Source organism: Hyperolius riggenbachi, chromosome 2 (genome assembly GCF_040937935.1).
Source record: "Hyperolius riggenbachi isolate aHypRig1 chromosome 2, aHypRig1.pri, whole genome shotgun sequence".
Classification (NCBI taxonomy): Eukaryota; Metazoa; Chordata; class Amphibia; order Anura; family Hyperoliidae; genus Hyperolius; species Hyperolius riggenbachi.
This window is the reverse complement of record NC_090647.1, coordinates 18,001,883-18,027,259: the sequence shown is the minus strand read 5'-3', so window position 1 is coordinate 18,027,259 and position 25,377 is coordinate 18,001,883. Positions and strand designations below refer to the sequence as shown.

The 25,377-nt window shown below is 44.7% G+C and overlaps 1 protein-coding gene across 1 annotated transcript in view; it reads left to right on the top strand.

Annotated features, from left to right (window-relative positions):
* Positions 1-25,377, top strand: part of LOC137542481 (GPI-linked NAD(P)(+)--arginine ADP-ribosyltransferase 1-like) — a 65,576-nt gene that overhangs the window by 21,915 nt on the left and 18,284 nt on the right. Inside the window, exon 2 of the mRNA XM_068264430.1 lies at positions 13,669-13,744. Coding sequence (XP_068120531.1) covers positions 13,682-13,744 — 63 coding nt within the window. The 5' untranslated portion in view covers positions 13,669-13,681. The remainder of the gene's footprint in view (positions 1-13,668; positions 13,745-25,377) is intronic.

Sequence of the window (25,377 nt, the reverse complement as noted above, 5' to 3'; positions counted from 1 at the left end):
TGACCCAAACCACTCGGAATGTATAGGGGGATAAAAGGAACCAAAAAGACCTCCTACTAAACAAAGCAAAGCTTGGTGTAATTTGCCTTCTCAAAACAGAAGGAAATCTGCAATAATTCAGCTATAAGTGAACATTTGTGGTTACCCACAATGCATTACTACTAAATATGCAAATTATCTCTTTCCCCCGTAATAAGCATCCAGAACCACTGGTGTATAGTGTTGTCCGGATCATGAACGATTCGGATCTTTGATCCGAATCTATTTTCTGAGTCGAATCATCCGAATCATCAAAATGAGTGATTTGGATCGCAAAGGGGGTGGGGCCAGGAGCGACACGCCCCCCCTCAGCGGGCAGTGGGGTCCTGGAAGCAGAGCAGAGATGGATCGCTCTGTTGAAGGGGAGGCAGCCTTGCAGGGACAGGTAGATGAGAGAGAGGGGACATCGGTGCCACTGCCAGATATGTGTAGAGCACACATACTGGCTGAAATGTGCTGCTCATTATAGGCTGTCTGTTCTGTAGTTGTGCACAGTGAACACATTGGAAACTTTTGGCACAGCTCAGTAACGTTACAGGCAGCATGCTGGGCTAGGACAGGGCAGGCACTGTGATTGCTGTGCAATATGATCCTCCTGCACTGCTTTATACAGCTGCACTTCCCTTCTGGGAATGCTTTGGGGAATGGGAGTTGGGAGTATACAGATGAACATATTGGTGAAATTTATGTAAAGCATAGGATTGCAGCATGTGGGTATTGTGTGCAAACAAACATTTCTGCTCTCTGCTCGTCCCTCCTCCCTTGTCTGTCCACTCCCTGCCCTCTGTCCATCTTCTCCCCTTCTCTGTGTGTCCACCCCCCTCCCCTTCTCCTGTCCTGCTAGTCATTTCACCCCCGAATGCTTCACTTGTAAAATGATCCAAAATTCAGATCAAAGATCCAGATCTTTTCAATAATCCAATTTGAATCATCCGGATCATTGAAAAGATCTGAACTTTGCATCTCTACTGGTGTATAGCAAACCTATAGCTTTAAATTTTACACAGCCATATCAAAACCACATGTAGATAGCCTGTTTCAGACTTTTGGTCCTCATTAGTACATGGCAAGGATGTATGAGATAGGGCTTGGACCAGTACAACAGAGTAACCAAGCAGCTCAGGGTGACCCAAACCACTTGGACTGTATAGGGGGATAAAAGGCACCAAAAAGACCTTCTACTAAAAAAATCAAAGCTTGGTGTAATTTGCCTTCTTAAAACAGAAGCAAATCTGCAATAATTCAGCTATAAGTGAACATTTGTGGTTACCCACAATGCACTGCTACTGAATATGCAAATTATCCCTCTTCGCCCTTGGTTTAATATGGCACTAGTTCTTCTTCTTTCTTGGACCAGCCCCTTCTTCTTGCTTGGACCGGCCCTGGGGGCAGGGCGCTACTTCTTCTTCTTGTTTGAAGGTTGAGGCACTTAGCCTATTATATATATAGAGATAATATATAAAATATAATATATTCACCTGGTTCCAGAACTATTGCAAGAATTAATATCCAGGAGCTACAGTATATATATTATACACACCATCAGTACAAAATCAAAATGCAGAGACAAGGTGACCAGCAGTGATAAGCAAAAATGCCAATAAGCTTTTTCGCATACATTTTCACAAAAATAATGTTAAATTTGATTTTCGAGTGAAAATGCCATTAAAAATAAGGTTTTTTTATAATTTTTTTGTGTTCTTTGGTGAATTTTCGCAGTAAAATAACACATTTTTTTTGCGTTTTACAGTAACATTTTTTGCCATAAAAGTATCGGTAAAATAACGATTTTTCAAGCTTGCGCAAAAAACTCAAAACCGCAAAAATAAAACTATTTTGACAAAAACTTTCTTAAAATCGAAAATAGCATTTTCAATTCAATTTGTGAAGACAAAATTGCAAAATATTGTCTATAACAATGAAAATGAAAAAATAGTTACAGCTGTAATGACTATAGTAAAACATATTTTACTACAACTACACCTAACCCTACTCTCACACTTAACCCTTTCACCTCCTATGCAATGGGGAGAAAATGAAATGGTCACGCATCTAACCAAGATGCACCTGACAGACACTCACTGCATAGGGCTAATAAGCCTCACAAAGGCACACGTTTGCTCATTGCAGTGAAACAGGTGCATTAAAGAGAATCTGTATTGTTAAAATCGCACAAAAGTAAACATACTAGTGCGTTAGGGGACATCTCCTATTACCCTCTGTCACAATTTCGCCACTCCCCGCCACATTAAAAGAAGTCAAAAACAGTTTTAAAAAGTTTGTTTATAAACAAACAAAATGGCCACCAAAACAGGAAGTAGGTTGATGTACAGTATGTCCACACATAGAAAATACATCCACACACAAGCAGGCTGTATACAGCATTCCTTTTGAATCTCAAGAGATCATTTGTGTGTTTCTTTCCCCTGCAGCTCACTGAAGCTCATTGTTTACTCTTGCAGACAGCTCTGCCCGGTTGTCTGTAATTCTGCAGTATGCGACTCATCAGTATGTGAACAGAGGATTTATCCAGCTTGTAAAAGATAAGAGAGCAGAGAAAAGCTGGCTAATGTAAATAACACACACACACACAGGGGAGTGTGCATAGAGGGGGCATGCATAGCAGATCACACTGAAGAGTTGGCAGCCTACCAGACACAGGATGACAAGTCCGACAGGGGAAAGATAAGCTGATTTATTACAGAGATGGTGATAGTAGAAAGTGCTGCAGTAAGCTAGAGCACATTATAATAGGTTTAGGAACTTGAAGGATGGTAGAAAACACAATGACATTTTTTGTTACAGAGTACCTTTAAGAACAAATGCATCTCACAATACAAACAATGGAAGCAATTCTATGCGTTACACATTATCCGGGGACCTTACCCTTCTCTTATTGAGAGAGACATCTGTTCCACGCTGCAGAGCATGTTAGCAGGGACGGCTCGTGCAGCCTTCTCTCGGGGTCCCCACTCTAACCTAAATTTAAAATCACCCAACATTATGGGAACATGTTAGCAACGTTGACCTGGGAGCAACAGGCCATATAAAGGGGAAGGGGTGCCGCGTGGGCGGCGCCCCAGGAACTCTCACTGCCCGGGGACACCGCCCACAAACACAACCCAACCCAAAGAGAAAGAAATACAATACTATGCAATGGGGAGAAAATGAAATGGTCGCGCATCTAACCAAGATGCATCTGATAAATACTCACTGCCTAGGGCTAATAAGACTCTCAAAGGCACAAGTGTGCTCATTGCAGTGAAACAGGTGCATTTCCCCCCGATGCCTAACCCCAAGTCCCCCCAGGGGTGCCTAAACCTGAAGCCTAAACCTAAAACCCTCCTTCCTGGCACCTAACCCTAAAACCACCCTTACTGACAAATAACCCTAACACCCCCCTTCCTGACACCTAACCCTAACACCCCCTTCCTGACACCTAACCCTAAAACCCCCCTTCCTGACCCCTAACCCTAAGACCCCTCCTTCCTCCACCGTAAATACAAAAAATGGTACATTTCCAAAAACAATACACTTCAAAACGATAATTTACAAAATTATACTTCTTAAAATGTACTTCAAAACAATAATTTTCAAAACAATTACTCTCAAAATGAAACATTTCGGTTGGACGGGCCCAGCGCCTGCTACTTATTGGGTGCCCACATTTCTGCTTTAATGCCCAATAGCCAATATTTGGCATTATTACCTATGGAACGCCCAAATAGTTTATCAGCTGCAGGTGCCCCAATTTCCTGATCTCCCACAAGATTACCTAGTCTTCCTATGCCCCTCCATTCCTGAGATGAGACCCTCTGAACAATATTCAACATTAACATTAATTATTACTCATGGCCGTGCTCCATCCATAAACAAGCATGACCCCACTTTGCTGGCACACTGACGTCCCACATAGTAACACGGAGCAGCTCATGTTTGGCTTTTTCATCTGTGCATGAGTGACTTGGTGCTACTGTCCTTGTGGGAACCCTCTGGCACCTGCACAGTGCGGGCAAGATTGTACGCAGAGAAACACAGCCGTGAAGATACAGAAGGTCCCAGCAGGCAGAGGAGGAGCCGTGGAGGTTCAGGGAAGCTTCTGGAGCATCCACAGTCTTTCATCTACAGTGGTAAGTATCTATTTTTTTCGATCACAGTTTTGCTTTAGAATTTCTATTTTATTTCTAAACTTGTCATCGACTTTTAAAGTGAGGATGCGAACATGGCCGGGTCGAGGCAGAGGCCTTAAGAGGCATGGGTGTACAGCTGTGAGAGAGCAGCATGAACCCCCCCCGGTGATTGTGCCCAAACTTCTGCCATGGTGCCTGGGCTCCTATCTGTCTTCTGCCTCCTCCTCCGCTCTCTCCAGACCCAAGAGACCCACCGTGAGCGATTGTGCAAAGCGGCATACCTGATCCATGGTCTCATGTCGCTCAGCTGCACTGCTGGTGCAGAGCTTTCACTATCCCATACATGGTGCACTTCTGGTTTGAACTGAAGATGGGGCTGCTTATATGATATTCTGAGCAGCTACATCATCAGGTCGGGACAGAATTCTAGTAGTGCACCCCACAGGGGGAGGACAGGAGCTCTGTACTAGTGGAGCTGAGTGGCGCAGGACTGTGGATCAGGTATGTCCACCTCCCGACCATATGCACACTGCCTGTCACTGGGGTTTGTTTGTAATGCTTGTAGGGGAGGAGGGGCCTACATAATACTAGTAGCAGATCTGGTTGTTTATAATGGGGAGGGGGGCACCTAATACTGGGGGAACATCTTCTGGCTATCTATACTGGGGAGGCACTTGGGACACATGGCTGTCTATACTGTGGGGGGTACCTAATACTGGGTGTACATCTTGCTATCTATACTTGAGGTTCAACTACCTAATACTGGGGGCACATCTGTCTATATCGGGGGAAGGGGAACTACATATACTGGGGGCACATCTTGCTATGTATACTGGGGAGGGACGGCTACCTTATACAGTGGCAAATCTGGTTATCTATATGGAGGGGGTATATAGCATGTGTCACAAGCCCCCTAGTGGCCGGACCACACAATGCCTTCCAATCAGTTTCAGCACACAGACCATGCAATCTATGGTCGCAATCGTTGCACAAAAAACGCTGGAATTTTGGCAGCAGACAGACCAGAAGGAGGCATACGATCTATTAAAAAAAAAATATTAGGCTGCCACCATCTCTGTTACCATGGGACAGAGAATCCCACTGAATGGCTGACTCTAGACCTGAAAATAAAAACGGTTAAACACACTCTCGTTTGTCCAGCTATCAACAATAGAAGCGACTCTTCAGAAGCTAGAGTTCAGTTTGTGCAGCTGAATAGCAGGGGTAGCTGAAAAAATAAAATGACTTTTTAGAAGTCTTTATTATAAATGCAATATAAATAATTAATTTATACAGAAAATTATTAAAATAAACAAATATGGAGATAACCTTAGCGCAGTATAAAAAATAAAAAGAGAAGAAAATACGGATACTTAAGTACATGTGGAAATAAGTCCTTTCTGGGAAAACACGTGCAGTTCTTTGTTTCAGTTCAGGAGCCAAAGTTCAGACAAGATGGCCGCTACTCTTCCTCAAAGCAGTGGCATGCTCCCATGAAGATGGAGTTTGGAGGAATAATGGAGGAGTCCCTGGCAAGCACTTTTGAAAAATCCACATTTTTGGGTGGGGTCTCAGGCTCAGCCCAGGGGCTGGACAGGGTGCGGTTAACCTCCTGGGTGGGTTTGTAGCGCCCACCAAATTTGACAGTATTCATATCTCGGCTTACGCTTCCTATACACACATAACAGTCACAGATTCATATTCCTCAGAATATGCCAGTTTATATGACATCAAACTTGGGTGCTTTCGCATGCCCGGTTACGAAGTAGCGGAATACCTCGGGTTCTGGGTATGCCAGGGGCCTCAATTTAATATTAAAATATTCACCAGATCCGGACCAGCAGAATGAGATAACTTTCATACCTCTCATATGAACGGTATTCCTTAAACCGTCAAAAAAATGATAAACTCCATGTATTTCTAAGCTGGCTACATGGTTCCGCTGAGTCTGAGCCCTGCTGTGTGGAAGGCTCAGTTTGCTAGGTTCACCAAATGGTATCCTTTTTCAAATGGCAGGTTTACAATTAGCTGTGATCTGCCTGTGACAAGAAATCCTTTTGTTCCTTGCTAATTAAACAAACCTTGGGACAGTCAGAGACAAAAGAGTTCCTCTAGCAGCCATGAAAGCTAGATTTCCAAAAGAAGACCCCCTAGACATAAAATCTTGAGCTGGCAACAGAACGACAATCGGTGCAGGAAACCGATTGCGATTGGGTTTCTGGTCTTACGGCTCTTCCGTGACAGCATCGATGTTCTTAGAGGACCTCATTTTATATCCTCAACCACGTCAGAGCAGCACACTATCCCGCCTTCCTTACTGGACCAGTTTTCACAGTTCTGCAGTGCTTCCGTTTGAGTTTAAATATCTCGGACCATTTCCAGTATTTCCAAGAAAATCTCGTAGAACAAAAAAACAGAGACATGCATGATGTTGTGATATCATGGAGACTGGTTGTGCCAGGAAGCTCTTGTTGGCCATGCTGGCAGTGAATGTGTATGATTTGAAAGTTCTCTGAAGGATTCATGATTTGTCTCCAGCATGATGGGAATTATGTGTGTAATATTTTGTATTTTACCTCCGGTTGAGTGGGAAGCATCACCATTCATTCCTAGCTCAGGAGGACAATTTGAACCTGCTCTTTGAGGATAATCCAGGATAGTTATTGCTTTACGGCGGGTGAGTCCATACCATGTAGCGAAAATGTGTTTGTTATCCAAATTTTATCTTTTCCTCTAGATATGTATTAGAGGTACGCTTGTATTTTGTTTGCCACACAGGGATCTGCTGCTGAGATTCCGCAGAATAATATATTGCTCTCCATCTGTGGGTATTCTTAGACAACTAATAATGTCTTTATATTTGGGCAGTTTCTTAATGTATATCTACAGTGATGTGAAGAAAGGATTTGCATGTCATCTGGTATGAAGTGATGCATTATGGAAGTAATTATATAGACATTGGTAAGGGGAATTAATGCGGGAAAACACCGCTGCCGGTGTTTTAGACTTCTGGGTGGGCATTTATAAAAATGTATCCATGTGCGATAGCAGTGCGGATATTCCCCGAACTAGGCTGGCGGTAGGCTGGCGGTAGGCTTGCGGAGACACAGGAAGCTGCTGAGTTGATACATTTCTACGTGTTCCGCTCTGCTGCAGCTGCCTGGGAGGTCTGTGTGTCTCCATTCATTTACATTGTTATCGCCACATCAGAGGGAGCGGTACTTCCCGACCTCACACCGCTTGCGGTGATCTTCATGAATTAACATTTTGCTACATTTGTGCCGATAATCACCGCACAAGGCGGTGATTTATCACTCTGCCCGGTAGTGTCATTTTTTAATGCGGAAAGAGCCTTTATAAATGCTGACTTTGCCGAGTGTTCGGTAAAGTCAGCTGTTTTAAGCATTTCCGCATGCGGAAATGCTTTATGAATGATAGCCATTGTGCTCTCCTTCAATTCAATTACCTTTTTCTCCTAAGTTTCTCCAAGGAGATAATTTTTCATCTTCTGTTTAAGCTCGGGGTAGGAAAAAAGAGCTGCGAGCAGTAAACCCGAGCTCAGGTCGGGGTAGGGAATTTCCTGGTTTCTATGCTGTTTTGGAGTCCTGTACTATCGGCGCTGCACAGCGGGACTCCAGCCTCTGTCCCCGGCTGTTTGCAGCCTATTCTGGCCGCCGGGATCCCCACATCCTCGCTATTGTTCCGGGGACCCGGCGGCCAATCAGTGTGGCGGAGCGGCGTGATGTTGGCGGGGGACAGGGCTAAATTTAAAGCAGACATGAAATTTTTTTATGCGCAGAAAAAGTCTATATACATGTATACATATTGCCGCCTGCACTGCCGTCTGCCTGGATTTTGACTACTCTCTGCCTGCCGCCTGCACTGACGTCTGCCTGGATTTTGACTACTCTCTGCCTGCCGCCTGCACTGACGTCTGCCTGGATTTTGACTACTCTCTGCCTGCCTTATTTGTACAGTTTCACAATTTTTTAAGTTTATTCATAAATTTAATTAATTCAACAAACTTGTGTTCTAGTAATGTATTTATATGCAGAATGTCTACCAGGCTTTTATTCTGGCATATTTTGGTGAGTTATGACTTAAGAATTGGAGACCTACAATTCTTGAAAAAAAATGTACTACTTTTGACTCATAATTCCAGACAGAAATGCACCGCCATGGAGGTTAACCATTTCAGCCCACGGGTATTTTTCACCTTATGGATGAGAGGAATTTTCCTATTTTAGCGCAGTGGTGCTCACCGCCAGGTCGTGATCACGCTTACGCGTGGATTCACGACCGTTTTGACGCATTCCGCCTCGGACACGAAAATCCGTGAATAGATTTTCAACCACGAAAATCTACTTCAGCTTCGCGTGAATGCGAACAGAAATCCGCATTCACGCTCGTGAAACACGGTGCTGAAGTCGTGGTTTGCGGAAATGCGTCAAACTATGCGGAAGTGACACATTGCAGGCCAATCAGAGTGCCCCAGCCAGGCCCTAGCAACCAATCACAGGAGGGGAGCTATGCCCTCCCCTCCTGAATATAAAGCGGTGGCCATGATGGAAAAGCTCTGTCCTTGCTAGACTGTGGTGCTGAGAGGATTATCTCCAGGCCATTGTTGTTTGAGCAAGTGCATTTATTGTGTTAAAAACAAAGCATTTTTTGCTAACACTGCTCTTATACTGTACACAGTTAGCTAGTCAGTGAGTGATTGCTGTAGTTAGTTGTAGTCAGTGTAGTGTAGTGGGAGTGTGGGAGTCTAGTGATTATTTAACTGTGTGTAGTGCAGGCAGGTTCAGTGCTGCAGTGTAGTCAGTGTAGTGGGAGTGGGGATTATCTGTGTGTAGTGCAGGCAGGCAGGTTAGTGCAACTGCAGTGTTCACTTGTATATTCCAGTGACAGTTATACACTTGTAGTATTTGCAGGCAGCCAGTCACACCGCCGGCGCCGCCACTCTCTGCCAGCACTGTTCATTCATTCTGTCAGTGACCTTGTGCCGTGCCCAGTGCCCACTGCTCGCTCGCTGGCATATGAGCATCTCATTACACAGTGTGACATCCTTGTGTGCCCACTGCATCCTTCAGTGACCTAGTTGTATATCCAGTGCCCACTGCTGTGCCCACTGCATCCTTCAGTGACCTTGTACTGTGCCCACTGCATCCTTCAGTGACCTAGTTGTATATCCAGTGCCCACTGCTGTGCCCATTGCATCCTTCAGTGACCTTGTGCTGTGCCCACTGCATCCTTCAGTGACCTAGTTGTATATCCAGTGCCCACTGCTGTGCCCACTGCATCCTTCAGTGACCTTGTACTGTGCCCACTGCATCCTTCAGTGACCTAGTTGTATATCCAGTGCCCACTGCTGTGCCCACTGCATCCTTCAGTGACCTTGTGCTGTGCCCACTGCATCCTTCAGTGACCTAGTTGTATATCCAGTGCCCACTGCTGTGCCCACTGCATCCTTCAGTGACCTTGTACTGTGCCCACTGCATCCTTCAGGGACCTTGTACTGTGCCCACTGCATCCTTCAGTGACCTAGTTGTATATCCAGTGCCCACTGCTGTGCCCACTGCATCCTTCAGTGACCTTGTGCTGTGCCCACTGCATCCTTCAGTGACCTAGTTGTATATCCAGTGCCCACTGCTGTGCCCACTGCATCCTTCAGTGACCTTGTACTGTGCCCACTGCACCCTTCAGTGACCTAGTTGTATATCCAGTGCCCACTGCTGTGCCCACTGCATCCTTCAGTGACCTTGTACTGTGCCCACTGCATCCTTCAGTGACCTTGTACTGTGCCCACTGCATCCTTCAGTGACCTAGTTGTATATCCAGTGCCCACTGCTGTGCCCACTGCATCCTTCAGTGACCTTGTACTGTGCCCACTGCATCCTTCAGTGACCTTGTACTGTGCCCACTGCATCCTTTAGTGACCTAGTTGTATATCCAGTGCCCACTGATGTGCCCACTGCATCCTTCAGTGACCTTGTACTGTGCCCACTGCATCCTTCAGTGACCTAGTTGTATATCCAGTGCCCACTGCTGTGCCCACTGCATCCTTCAGTGACCTTGTACTGTGCCCACTGCATCCTTCAGTGACCTTGTACTGCTACTACTACCACCAGTATGTTGCCATGGTCCTTCTGTGCTGCTGCTGCTGCTGCTGCTGAACTGAACGCCCGCTTTGTCCTCCTCCTGACTCAGTCGCTACCATGGTACCACCAATGTACTCTGTCTGCGTTATCACTGCCTGGGTCACCGGGTGCATTTAATTCTTTGGCCAGCACTATGACGCTGTGCTGCTACTACTAGCACCAGTATGTTGCCATGGTCCTTCTGTGCTGCTGCTGCTGCTGAACTGAACGCCCGCTTTGTCCTCCTCCTCCTCCTGACTCAGTCGCTACCACGGTACCACCAATGCACTCTGTCTGCGTTATCACGGCCCGGGTCACCCGGGTGCATTTAATTTTTTGGCCAGCACTATGACACTGTGCTACTACTACTACTACCACCAGTATGTTGCCATGGTCCTTCTGTGCTGCTGCTGCTGATCTGACTGCCCGCATTGTCCTCCTCCTCCTGACTCAGTCGCTTCCACCAATGTACTCTGTCTGCGTTCACACTGCCCGGGTCACCGGGTGCATTTAATTTTTTGGCCAGCACTATGACGCTGTGCTGCTACTACTAGCACCAGTATGTTGCCATGGTCCTTCTGTGCTGCTGAATTGACCGCCGGCATTGTCCTCCTCCTCCTGACTCACTCGCTTCCACCAATGTACTCTGTCTGCGTTCACACTGCCCGGGTCACCGGGTGCATTTAATTTTTTGGCCAGCACTATGACGCTGTGCTGCTACTACTACTACCAGTATGTTGCCGTGGTCCTTCTGTGCTGCTGAACTGACCGCCCGCATAGTCCTTCTCCTGACTCAGTCGCTACCACCACTGCACTCTGCGTTCACACTGCCCGTGTCCACTGACAACTCTGCTGCGATGTCATTGCTAATTGCTGCAAAAAAAACAAAAAAAAAAATTCCAAAAACCTCTCTGGGGCCTTTTTGGCGTCAGCCACTCATCCTCCTCCAGCGGTACCTTCGCCGCCAAGTGCCATTGGAACTCGCCTTCACCTCTTTGACTGCTTAACGCGTATATTCCTTTTTAAAACCACTTATTACCAATTAATAATGTTGATTTCACTTTAAAATCCATTTTCTCTAGAAAAAAAAATTTGGGGGGAATTTTTTATGTTGAAGTTATGTTGCCCCTTATCACCTCGATAATCCATGCAATTTGGGGGATTGTAGCATGTATGGGGGCTTTGTTATTAACGTTAAAAGAAAATCCGCCTCCGGGCGGGAATCCACGCGTGATTACGCCATTCACGGCAGAAAATACGCGTGGTTGCGTGGACGCGAACGAAAATCCGCATGCGGCGGGGCCGAATGCGGATTTTTTTTTGCAACCACGCGGATTTCCGAATTCGTGGATGAGGCACATCCGAGCATCCCTATTTTAGCGCTCCTCCCTTTCATTCCCCAAAAGCTTTAACACTACTTATCACAAAGAAGTGATCTATACCTTGTTTTTTCCACCATGAATTAGGTTTTCTTTGGGTGGTACATTATGTTAAGCATTATTTTATTCTAAATGCATTTTAATGGGAATAATTAAGAAAAAAATGGAAAAAAAATCATTATTTCTCAGTTTTCGGCAATTATAGTTTTAAAATACCACATGCTACTGTAATTAAAATCCACACATTTTATTTGCCCGTTTGTCCCAGTTATTGCAACGTTAAAATTATATCCCTAGTATAATGTATGGTGACAATATTTTATTTGGAAATAAAGGTGCATTTTTTCAGTTTTACATCCATCACTAATTTTTAGCACGTAAATTATTAATAATATGCCCTCTTGACATACATATAAAAAATATCATTTGCCTGACACAGCAGGTGTAATTTTACTATATGGCCACAACATGTCCCCGTTGAGCGCTTCCTATCTGCGTACAAAATGTACGCTATAGGAAGCAACATTGTTGCTACTTTGTAACTAAAGACGTGACGAAGGCTTCAATGGAGGCCTGCAATCACGGTGGCCTGCTGGGAGATGAATGAATGGGAACATTGTTCCCATTCATAAATCTAACGATCGGCGGTGGTAAGCAGCGGAAATCGGCGGCGGGTGGAAGTGCAGCAGCTCTATTTCTGAATGAACACTGTTTTTGAGCTAAAACAGTGTTCATTTTTGGTGGACATGTACGGATTGGCACAGGGGACTTTTGTCCCCTGCAGCCAATCTCCACCTGCTCCCAGGAACATCACGATCGCGGGCATTTGCCCACACAATTGCCCACAAAGCACCCCACACTGCAGGGACTTGACTAGCGCATCCCTACAGCTTTAGCAGCTGCCGCTGCGGACGTGGGGCTCATGTCTGCAAGGCATAAATGGTTAAAATAACTTTTCAGCACTCTGCAATTAAAAAAGTACCACAAAGTAGCTGAGAAAGCACTGTGAACATTATTAGATAATTGCCCTACTTGCTGGTGGCTTAAAGGGCATTTTAATTATAAGTTGTGACAATATCAACTAGGAAAAAACTTGGGAGAAAAAGTGAATTGGACTGAGCCCACTATACACATGACATCTCCATTACTGCTCACATATATTTTCCTCTTGTTGTGAAGCAGATTTTTATTAGGCACAGTTGCCTTAAAGTGAACCTCCAGACTAAAAATCTACTCAGCAGCACTGAAAAGGCTTGGTGTTTCTTTAACAGTTTCACAGCATCAGAACTTTGTTTTTCTTATGCAAGCCTCATTTTTAGCTGCACAGAAGAAAACTGCCCGGGCAGTTTTCCCCTGATTCTGTGCAAAGCATGATGGGATTTCTGATGTTGTTGTTCTCATTCGGCTGTTTTGGTACAATTTTTTTTTTTTTTTAATTTGAGATTTGAAGCCTAGCGCGCAGCTGGTAGGGGTGATCAGGACACAGGACAGTTGGAACTGTGTCTCATGCTTCCTGTCACCATCCTTTCAACCAAAAAGACGGCTGCCCCCATGAAAAGATGGCTGCCCCCATGAATCACAAATATTTGCCTGTTCTTTTAAAACAGGGTGGGTAAGAGATTATATTACCCATCTATTTTATTTAACATAACTAATGTAACTTAATGACAGTATGTTTGTTTAGGGTGAAGTTTCCCTTTCCCCTATTTTGGGCTATAATAATTACCACCATGGCTAGTAGTGTCTCTTGTCTTATTATGGAGTCTCTTGTCTTATTATGGAGTTAACTCCTCCTCCTCCTTTTCTTCTTCCCCTCCTCCTCTTCCTCCTTCTCCTCTGACACCACAACGCAATGGCTGTAGTGTGAAAGTACTCTTTAGAGCACATGCATTTACACTTATATTGATAGCGCTTATTCTCAGTATTTTGGATTGGTTAAGCTTTAAGAACAATGTATTGATATTATTTTTATTGTTCTTGCAGGAGATTGTAGACAATGACGTTTCTACTGCTTCCACTCTTTTATGTCTGCTTGATATGCGGAAAGCCAATCAACGCGGTATGTAGACTGCTGAACTTATCTCTGTAACGTGAGTGAGCACAAATTAAAGGACTGCTAAAATACGTACTTATAAAAAGAAGGACATTTCTCTTAAGAGTAAGATGCATTATAGATTACTTTTCTCCTACATTACTGGTGCTTACAGTAAGCAGGGAAATTCTGACAGCTCTGACTAGTCCATCTCCTCACAGGAGATTTTCAGTATTTCCTTTAAAAAAGCTGTACATGGAAAGGATCTATATAAGTTTGCCGGCCAGCCTCCCTACTTGTCCCTACTTACTTGCAAGCTATTTTGGCTGCTGGACTGACCAATAGCCATTCAGTAAGTGCTTTTTCGAAATAAGAAAACCCTAAGAATCCTCAATGAGCAACAGGCAGCACGGTGGCGTAGTGGTTAGCTCTCTCTCCTTGCAGCGCTGGGTCCCTGGTTCGAATCCCAGCCAGGGCCCTATCTGCAAAGAGTTTGTATGTTCTCTCTGTGTCTGCGTGGGTTTCCTCCGGGCACTCCAGTTTCCTCCCACATTCCAAAAACATACAGATAAGTTAATTGGCTCCCTCTAAAAATTGGCCCTAGACTACAGTACTTACACTACATAATATAGACATATGGAAATGGTAGGGATAGATTGTGAGCTCCTTTGAGGGATAGTTAGTGACAAGATATATATATATACACTGTACAGTGCTGCGTAATATGTTGGCGCTATATAAATACTAAATAATAATAATTTAAAAAAATGAGAAGATTGCTTAGTCCAAATTGTTATTACCTACTATAAGTGGCAGCAACACACACAGTAAAACAGTGGGATGCGAAAGTTTGGGCAACCTTGTTAATCGTCATGATTTTCCTGTATAAATCGTTGGTTGTTTCAATAAAAAATGTCAGTTAAATATATCATGTAGGAGACACACACAGTGATATTTGAGAAGTGAAATGAAGTTTATTGGACTTACAGAAAGTGTGCAATAATTGTTTAAACAAAATTAGGCGGGTGCATAAATTTGGGCACCACAAAAAAAGAACTGAAATCAATATTTAGTAGATCCTCCTTTTGCAGAAATTACAGCCTCTAAACGCTTCCTCTAGGTTCCAATGAAAGTTTGGATTCTGCTTGAAGGTATTTTGGACTATTTTTCTTTACAAAACATCTCTAGTTCATTCAGGTTTGATGGCTTCCAAGCATGGACAGCTCTCTTTAACTCACAGCACAGATTTTCAATTACATTCAGTTCTGGGTACTGAGATGGCCATTCCAGAACCTTGTACTTGTTCCTCTGCATGAATGCCTTAGTGGATTTTGAGCAGTGTTTAGGGTCGTTGTCTTGTTAAAAGATCCAGCCCCGGCGCAGCTATAGCTTTGTCACTGATTCCTGGACATTGGTCTCCAGAATCTGCTGATACTGAGTGGAATCCAGGCGTCCCTCAACTTTGACAAGATTCCCAGTCCCTGCACTGGCCACACAGCCCCACAGCATGATGGAACCACCACCATATTTTTCTGTAGGTAGCAGGTGTTTTTCTTGGAATGTTGTGTTCTTTTTCCTCCATGCATAACGCCAAAATAACTTGATTTTAGTTTCATCAGTCCACAGCACCTTATTCCAAAATGAAGCTGGCTTGTCCAAATGTGCTTTAGCACTGTGTTTCTCAACATTTTATTGGTATGTACCCCCTTTTAAAACCCGTACTTACCAAGTACCCCCTAGCATAGTAAACATTATCACAGGTACCCCTTGACAAATATATATTTAATCCTAGTACATGATAATTTGTTCTAAACAATTTCTAAGCATTTACTATTGCTTTTAATCAGCTAAAACACTAATTTGGTGTTGTTTAAATAAGCTTTATCATTTTCTAAATCTCTAAAATTGTTATTCTTGGTTAAATAAATCAAGCCCGAGTACCCCTTGGAACCATTAGAAGTACCCCCTGGGGTTCGCGTACCACACGTTGAGAACCTAGGCTTTAGCATACCTAAAGCGGCTCTGTTTGTGCTGTGGGCAGAGAAAAGGCTTCCTCTGCATCACTCTTGCATACAGCATCTTCTTGTGTAAAGTGTGCCGAATGGTTGAACAATGCACAGTGACTCCATTTGTAGTAGGATGATGTTGTAGGTCTTTGGTGCTGGTCTGTGGGTTGACTCTGACTGTTCTCACCATTCGTTGCTTCTGTTTTTCCAAGATTTTCCTTGGTCTGCCACTTCGAGCCTTAACTTGAACTGATCCTGTGGTCTTCCATTTCCTCAATATGTTCCTAACTGTGGAAACAGACAGCTGAAATCTCTGAGACAGCTTTCTGTATCCTTCCGCTAAACCATTATGGTGAACAATCTTTGTCTTCAGGTCATTTGAGAGTTGTTTTGAGACCCCCATGTTGCTACTCTTCAGAGTAAATTAAAAGATGAGGGAAACTTATAAATGACTCCCTTAAATGCTCTTTCTCATAATTGGATACACCTTTGTATGTAGGTCAGGGGTCACTGAGCTTACCAAGCCAATTTGTGTTCCAATAATTAGTTCTAAAGGTTTTGGAATCAATAAAATGACAACAGTGCCCAAATGTATGCACCTGCCTAATTTTGTTTAAACAATTATTGCGCACTTTCTGTAAATCCAATAAACTTAATTTCACTTCCCAAATATCACTGTGTGTGTCTCCTATATGATATATTTGACTGACATTTTTTATCGTAATAACCAATGATTTATACAGGAAAATCATTAAAGTTAACAAGGTTGCCCACACTTTTGCATCCCACTGTATATGTGTGTGTGTGTGTATGTATATATGTGCCGCGATGTAGCGATCGGTGTCAGCAACCAGAGAGAGAATCTGATCCTTGGCGATCCGCAGTATCCCCAAGAACACAGATATACCCGATTATTGAGGATCTGCGGAATCGTCAATAATCAGATATGTCTAACCTCTAGACACCTGAGAGAGTGTAAGTGTTTAAGTGCAAACAGTAATACTTTGAGGACCGCACCTGGAAGACAGGTGCAAGAGCAGATAGGAATACTGCTCAGCAACAAGTTCCTTCCGTAGTCTGGACTCTCCACGGGGAGGAGTCAGACAGGGAGTGGGAAGGTCAGAACAGGAGTGACACCAATGGGGAAGTGTCACTGATAGATCTGCGAACTATCTCCTAACAAGAGAGATAGTTCTCGAGGTCGGACAAGCCAGGTCTTAAACACACGGACAAATAAAGTACAGAGACAGGGGGCAGATGCAGAATCCAGAGACTAGCCGAGTATTGGCAACAGAGTATCAGAATGACAAAGGTACAAAATCAGAGATCAGAAGAATGGTCAGGAAAGCAGAAGGTCATAACAAATAATCAACAATTCCTAGACTAAGGTGTGAGCTCCTTGATCATCAACACCTAGGAAACTGTCTAGATAATAACACAGATAATAACAGAATTCCTAGACTAAGGTGTGAGTACCTTGGTCATCAACACCTTGGAAACTGGTCTAATAAACACAGATACAATTCAATTAGTACTTTAAGCTATCAACAGAATCTGGCTAAGTGTGGATCCCCGGCTCCGGCCGGTTCTAGCACACTTTGGGATCTGACTATGGTCTGAGTGCCTTCACGAAGTGTTAGCAATGGCAGACAACCAGCAACTGACAAGCAGCAGAATATATAGTTGCTGGACTCTGCCGCCCCGCCCGAGCCATTCAGCCAATCATGAGTCCTGCAGGAATCAGCTGATCTTCCTGATCAGCTGACACTTCCCCTGCTGGTGTAAAGGTCCTGAGTTCAGGCCCGCGTGCGCGTAGCTCTCCATCTGCCTAAGTGCACTAACAGACCCAGCCACACCAAGCTCACGCTGCTGCATGCAAACCGCCGCGTTGGACGCGGAAACAGCCGCTTTGCTGTCAGGACATGCGGCCAGGGCCGCCATCAGAAATTTTGGGGCCCCTCACACATCATCAGGCCTGGGCCCCCATCCCCCCCCCCCCTGCCTGTGTGCGCCGAACCAAATGTAGATGAACTTAGAAGTGGTGGGTCTGCCCAGAGTTGGCTGTAGGCACCTCTCCTACAAACAAATAATGCCAAGATAAACTCAAATAAACTCGATAAAATAGAATTCTATGGTGCCGTGTGCACACGCAAGAGCGTTCCTGGCGATGGGAGCACAATCAAGAAGGCCCCCAGACGCCAAGACTGGGCATGTCCAGTAGCTGCAACTAGAGCTCTAGTCGCAGCACTGTCAGAGGAGGCTATGACACAAGCAAGTGGCCTGGGAACAATGAGTGGCCTGACAGACAACAGGGAGCTGGAAGGAGCCCCAGGTAAGTAAAAAAAAAAAAAAAAAAAAAAAAAAATCACCACGTTTTTGGTGCCAATTCATTGATATTTTAATACAGATTATGTTTCTGTACACAATCTGTAGTACTTAATCAAGTGCCACTGAATTGGCCCCCAAAAAAGTGGATTTTTACATACCTGGGGCTTCTTCCTGGCCCCTGTAAACCATATACTCCCTTGGTGTCCATCTAGTTTGGTCCAATATCCTGCAGTCAGCTCTGGTAAAGCTCCCAACTGAGCCAGCCGGGGACTATTGCACATGTGCAGCCCTGGCCATGCACCTCCTTGGTTGTGCTCTCGTGGCCAAGAGCGGTTTGCGTCTTTGTAGTTTTAACTAACTTTGCAGATGCAGTACGCAGCTGGCCACAGGGGTGTGACCAAGCAGGTGCAGGGCCAGGCATGTGCTGTAGTATCCAACTACTGGAGCTGACAGCGGTACAACGGAGCGGCTCAGAAGAACACAGAGGGAGGCTTACAGGGGGCTGGAGGAAGCCCCAGGTAAGTGTATAAGCTTGCGTGGTGTCATCTCAGCAGGCACTAATTAATGGAAACGTAAAGCTATTTACTCTACAGAAGATGGATCAGGAAACCCACGTTGATATGACCTGATGAACGAGTATTCCTTGATCTATCTTCTTACTGCGGGAAAATGCCAGGGCACACAACGGCCCCGAATGAGAGTACATACAATTGCGGCCCTTTGTGCTGGAGTCGTTAGATATCTTAAAGGATACCAGAGCTGAACTACTATATAAAAAGGAGGGGAGGGGGGGGAGCAGTCATATATTAGATGCCATCCTCATGCCCACCACTCCCCCTATTCTCCTCTGTCCCTCTCCTTCGTACTGTAAATCCTCTGCTGCAGTTCAGTCCAGAGTCGGGTGGTAGTGCGCAGGCGCTCCTGGCTGCATGGCTCCGCACTATCGCTTGACTCCGGCGACCTGTGCAGAGCTGCAGAGGGTTTACCATGCATAGGAGGAGGGGAACTAGTAAAAAAGGGCGCACAGGGATAGTGGACAAAAAGGGCGCCGCCATAGACTGCAATGCAAAATATCGGCTATTCGGCGCCCGACAGGAAAAAAGGGCGCATGAGAAATAGCGGTTACAGGGATCGTGTTAACAAACGTTTTCGTTTACAGGATAAAGTTTATAACAAATATAGTTTACAAGTTCGTTTAGACTTTGTATTATACTTATTTTTTCGTTTGTAAATTTCGCTTACACTTCTTTTATCATTTAAAATTCGTTTTCATATGTATAATGCTTAAATAACGTTTCTAAAGCTGATTGTATTAGAAATACATCGCTTTTGGTATTAACTTTGTTTTTACACTTCTAATGCGTTGATTATAGTTACTAAAATATCGCTTTAAATATTACTGTTATTTTAAGATTTCTACGTGATTTTAAGGCTACTTATTCTATTACAAATTACTGTTATTTTAAGATTTCTACGTGATTTTAAGGCTAGTTATTCTATTACAAATATATAAATTATTTTATTCATGTTATTTGGAGTGAAGTATTTTAAGGATTAAATATATTATTGTTTATATGTGTTTAGCGTGTTTTGTGCAGTGGGGATGGTTAGGTTTAGACATTACTAGGGGGTCTAGGGGTTAGGGATAGGTACAGGGAGGGTTAGGACCAGGGTGGTGGTTAGTTTTACGCACCTCCAGGGGGGTCTTAGGTTTAGGAACCAGAAGGGGAGTCTTAGGTTTAGGCACCAACAGGGGGGTCTTAGGTTTAGGCACCACCAGGGGAGTCTTAGGTTTAGGCACCAACAGGGGGGTCTTAGGTTTAGGCACCACCAGGGGGGTCTTAGGTTTAGGCACCACCAGGGGGGTCTTAGGTTTAGGCACCAACAGGGGGGGTCTTAGGTTTAGGCACCAACAGGGGGGTCTTAGGTTTAGGCACCAACAGGGGGGTCTTAGGTTTAGGCACCACCAGGGGAGTCTTAGGTTTAGGCACCAACAGGGGAGTCTTAGGTTTAGGCACCACCAGGGGGGGTCTTAGGTTTAGGCACCACCAGGGGAGTCTTAGGTTTAGGCACCACCAGGGGGGGTCTTAGGTTTAGGCACCACCAGGGGAGTCTTAGGTTTAGGCACCACCAGGGGGGTCTAGGGGTTAGGGATAGGTATAGGGAGGGCTCTGTATGAGAGTAAGGTTAGGTATAGTTATAGTACAATATATGTAATATATACAATTTATTACATTATGTGTATTTACACAAAGGGGGGTCTAGGTGTGAGGGATAGGGATAAGGAGAGATATCTGTGACCCTAAAGTTAGGTATAACTGTAGTAAAATAACTGTAAAACCTACCATTCTAGTACTATGCTTAATACAAGTGTAAATATCGTTTCTGCTATAGACGCTATTTGACGTTTCATTTCAGAATTAGTTTACTGTTATAGACGGTATTTTGCCATTTCATTTCCGTTTATTTAACGTATTTAGCACTAAATTATCGTTTATAACCTCTTAAACGAAAAATACGGTTTTGCATTCAAACTTCTAATTTCGGCTACACCCCGCGCCCTTTTTTCCAGGCGCCCTTTTTTGATATACGCAGGAGGAGGATGGAGGAGAAGCATGGGGGTGGTGGACAGGAAGAGGGTATCGTAGTACATGCCTGCTCCCCCCATTTTTATGTAATAGTTCAGCTCTCAGTATCCTTTAAAGATTCAGTCCGCTGTGATGGTCATAATCGACCCGCACCACAAAACAGCATTTGTTTAATCACACACATGTACACTCGACAGAAATGCTCACTCAATGCACAGAAATAAAAAATCCTGGTCGCTGGAAAAACATAGTGGGTACGTTCCTTTAGGGTTAATGAACAGGGCCAATAACCTAATAAAAGAGGCCCTACATGGGACCTGTGGCAATCCAAAATACATTCGTTATGGTATTTGTCCTGTCAGATATATTTAACATTACGGTCAATCAGTGAGGTGGCTTCCCTGCTGATTGGCTAATGCCCTCTGGTCAAGTTGCAAGGCAAAGTATTGTAGCTAATGTGAGGATTGGTCGGCAGGTGGGTAAAAGGTAATCTGCCAGGTGTTGCTGGGGTCTAAACATTGTTGCAGCAACCAATCAGAGGTAAGTCCAGTGTATAAAAGCAGGTCCCGTTCAGCCTCAGCTTGCCTTTAGTCCAGAGCGGTCTGGGGAGCTCATGAGCTGTAATACTGAGCTGTAATACGGAGCCCCCGCCGCCATGGACATATTGAGGCTGTTGGCTGCCAAGGCTGAAGAGCCGGGAGGTCGGGAGACGTTGGAAAAATGTCTCCAGTGGTTGGAGGAGCAGCGGCCAGAGGAAGCAGGTAGACCCAGCGGAGCAGCGGAAAAGTCGGCAAAGCGACTGAGGAAGAAGAAAAGGCCTTACTCGCCTGATGGTGTCGCCGGCGGAGGTCCCAGGCCCAGAAGCGGAGTATCGGCGGCCAGCGGTGCGGGGTCTGGGAAGAAGAGTCGTCAGAGCGGAGGTCCGGCAAGCAAGCTGGTAGTGGCGGCGAAGTCTGGCCCGTTAGAAGCCCGCCCACCATCCGGAACAGCGCCGACCAATCCGGGGCGTGAGGAGGCGTGTCCAGCGGGGAGATTTGAATGTGCGGCCAACCGGGTCGCGGCGTCTGGCAGTGGGCGTGGCGAAGTCGCAGGTCCATCTTCAGTAGTACCAGGGGCTGTCCGCCCGGGTACTAGCTCCGCCCACTTCGCGGCATCCAATCGGGAGGTCGCCAGAGAGGATTCGTCTGGCTCCAGTGATGACGGCGAGTGGGGGAAAGAGGAGGGGCCAGCTCCAGCTTCAGCTTCATGCCCGCAGTTCGCCGTATGCCCTGGTGGTGGGAGCCAGCGCTCGCAGGCCATGTCGGGGGATTATGGGTTACCAGGGCAACCTGGGTCGCCCAATCCGCCGGCGGCTAGCGGGGCCGCTCAGCTCCATGCCGGTGGCTTATCCAGCGGAAGAGCAGCACAGAGCATTCCAGTTGTGGAGCATCAGCATCCAGCTCCGCATGCAGACGCCGGATCCGGTATGTATAATAATACCCAACTGTCTGTATTAATGTCTGCTGTGTTGGAGGTGTTAAAAGAGAAAAGTCAGCTATCAGCTGGTAATGTTTGGGTGGGAAGCAGTGTTGATGGAGGCCAGGTGGCCCCGGGGACAGCTGCTGGAGAGTCTGATCAGTTAGTGGTAACCCCACCCCCTCCCCCCTCTTCATATCCAGTTACCAATGTAACACAGCAAACGCTGCCTGTAAATAAACCTGGTGTTGCAGAGACAGCATACAAAGGTCACCTGTCATGTGAGTTGTCTCCATTAGGTTTTCATTTATCTTCAACAACAAAGGATAAAATATGGAAAGGGGATTATGTGGATTTGCTGTCTCTTTTACCTCAAGCTAAAGAATTTCTAAAAGATAAAAAAGAGGAAAAGGTTGATGAAGACAGGAGGCGCCCAGCCCCTAGATCATTTAATAACTGGCTACAAGCCTTCTGCATTTATGCAAGTGTACTAGGCGAGCGTTTTCCTGAAAAATGTCCCCAAATGTTCAGATATTTAGAGACGGTTTTAGAAGCATATAAGTCCTTTGGAGGCCTCGCATGGTTTAGTTACGATGAGGCCTTCAGACAGAAATTAGCTGTTTATCCTGACGTCCGATGGGGAACAAAAGATGTGGAGCTGTGGTTGAACCTCATGTTGCCCCAGAGAGTATCCGCATTCAAACATACGAGTCAACCTGGAAGTAATAGTTACAAGAAAGGTGTTTGTTACGCTTTCAATGACTCTCAGTGTAAGTGGCCAGGCACTTGCAGATATCGGCATGAGTGCGGTTTCTGTGCAGGTGCTCATCCTATTTCCAAGTGTTTTAAAAAAGCAGCTGCAGCGCAGCCAGGTACTCCCAGGGAGTTTTTTCTTAAGGGCAGCCACTCCGGTGAAGCTGGGAAGCATCCTCCCATGGCTCAAAATCTACCCAGACAAAGTGAAAGCAGCTCTACTAATTGAGGGTTTTAGCTGCGGTTTTCGCTTGCCGGTCTTCACTGGAGTTGGCTGCCTTTTGGTCAGTAATTTAAAATCAGTTAATTTGCATAAAGAAGTTGTTAGAGTAAAAATCCAGAAGGAGTTAGTGGAAGGTAGAATTTCTGGCCCTTTTCAGTCACCTCCTTTTGACAATTTCCGCTTGTCACCATTGGGCATTGTTCCGAAAAAGGAACCGGGTTCATTCAGATTAATTCATCATCTATCTTACCCTAAAGGTAGCTCCTTAAATGATGATATATCAAGCGATATGGCTTCTGTGTCATACACTTCATTTGACAAGGCTTTGGAGCTGCTGCGCCCTCTGGGCCAGAGCTCATTATTGTCAAAAGCAGACATTAAATCTGCTTTTAGACTGCTGCCCATTCACCCTGACTGTTTCAATTCATTGGGTTTTCAATTTGATGGAGAATTTTATTTCGACCGATGCCTCCCAATGGGCTGTGCATTGTCTTGTAGTTACTTTGAGGCCTTTTCAACTTTTATTGAGTGGGTTGTTAGAGTAACTACAGGTCAAGCATCCGTAATGCACTACTTGGATGATTTTTTATTTATTGGTCAAAAAAATTCCGAGGTCTGCGGTAATTTGCTGTCAGCTTTTTCCGTTATTTGCAGGGAATTTGGTATTCCCCTGGCGGATGAAAAAACAGTTTTGCCTTGTAGCTGCATTGAGTTTCTGGGTATAACCATAGACTCTGTAAACATGGAGTTTAGGCTTCCTGAAGAAAAATTGCAGAAGATAAAAACTTTAATCTTCTCCTTTTTAAGGAGGAGGAAAGTAATTTTAAAAGAAATGCAGTCATTACTGGGTAATTTAACTTTTGCCACTCGGGTAATGCCCATGGGTCGTGTTTTTTCTAGGCGTTTGGCAAAATCAATGACTGGTTTAAAATCGCCTTTCTCTCATATTCGGGTTTCTGCAGATTTAAAGGAGGATTTGTTGGTTTGGGCTAATTTCCTGAATGACTATAATGGTCGTTCGGTTTGGCAAGAAAAAATTTTAAGCAATAGTCAATTGAATTTCTTCACTGATGCTTCAGGCAGCATCGGCTGCGGGCTTTTTGGGACAATTTGTGGTTTAACGCCAGATGGCCAGGTGAATGGTTTCAAAAGGAGGTGACGGGAAATATAGTTTTATTGGAGCTTTTCCCGGTTGTAGCAGCCATGTATATTTGGGGCTCACGTTTTCACGGAAAAAGAATTCTGGTTCAATCAGATAACAAAGGAGTAGTTTATGCCATCAACTGCTTGACATCAAAATCACCTATTGTAGTTAGACTATTGAGACTGTTAGTCTTATATACACTGAAATTTAATGTGTGGTTAAAAGCGGAGCATCTGCCAGGTATTAAAAATGATATTGCGGATGCTCTGTCCCGCTTCCAGATGGAGAGATTTTGGTCTTTGGCTCCGACTGCCCATCCCGTGGGAGAAGAAGTGCCTGCATTCCTGTGGGAGCTGATTTGGAATTAATTAGCACAAGGATAAAACAATCAGTTTCCATGGCAACTTGGAAAGCTTATTCGGTTGCATGGAAGGACTGGGTCAATTTTGTTCACTCTTTAGGTCACAGCGAATGGGAAGTTTCTGAAGGTTCGGTCTTACAATTTATATCTGTTAGCATGCGTAAGGGTTCATCACATTCTCACATTTACAAATCCCTAGCAGGAATTTCGTTTTTTCTAAAATTGAATTGTTTACCGGCTTGTAATTCATATTTTTCAGTCAAACAAGCATTAAAAGGTCTACGTCGCGTTACGCATAAACCCGACAGTAGACAGCCAATTTCACTTCAATTTTTAGAGGTACTTTGGAATTCCACTGAAGTAGTGTGTTTTTCCCCTTTTGAATCTCAGCTTTTTCGATGTGCTTTTTCTTTAATGTTTTTCGGAGCCCTTAGAATTTCTGAACTCATTCCACAATCCCAATCAAGTCCCGGGGGTTTGTTATTTGAGGATGTGATGGTCTTCCCCAACAAATTGAATTTGTTTTTAAAATTTTCCAAAACAGATCAATTGGGAAAAGGTTCCTTGATTGAATTACATGCTTGGTCTGGGAACAAATTATGCCCCTTGCAGAATTTTATTAATTATCGACATTTCAGGGGGAGCTATATGGGTCCTCTCCTGCGGCATGAAAATGGTCTCCCATTGTCAAAATTCCAGTTCAATTCAGTCTTAAAGCTCTGTGCAAATGCTGCAGGGCTTGGGAATTGTAGGTTGACGTCACATTCTTTCAGAATAGGTGCTGCCACAGAGGCGTCTAGGC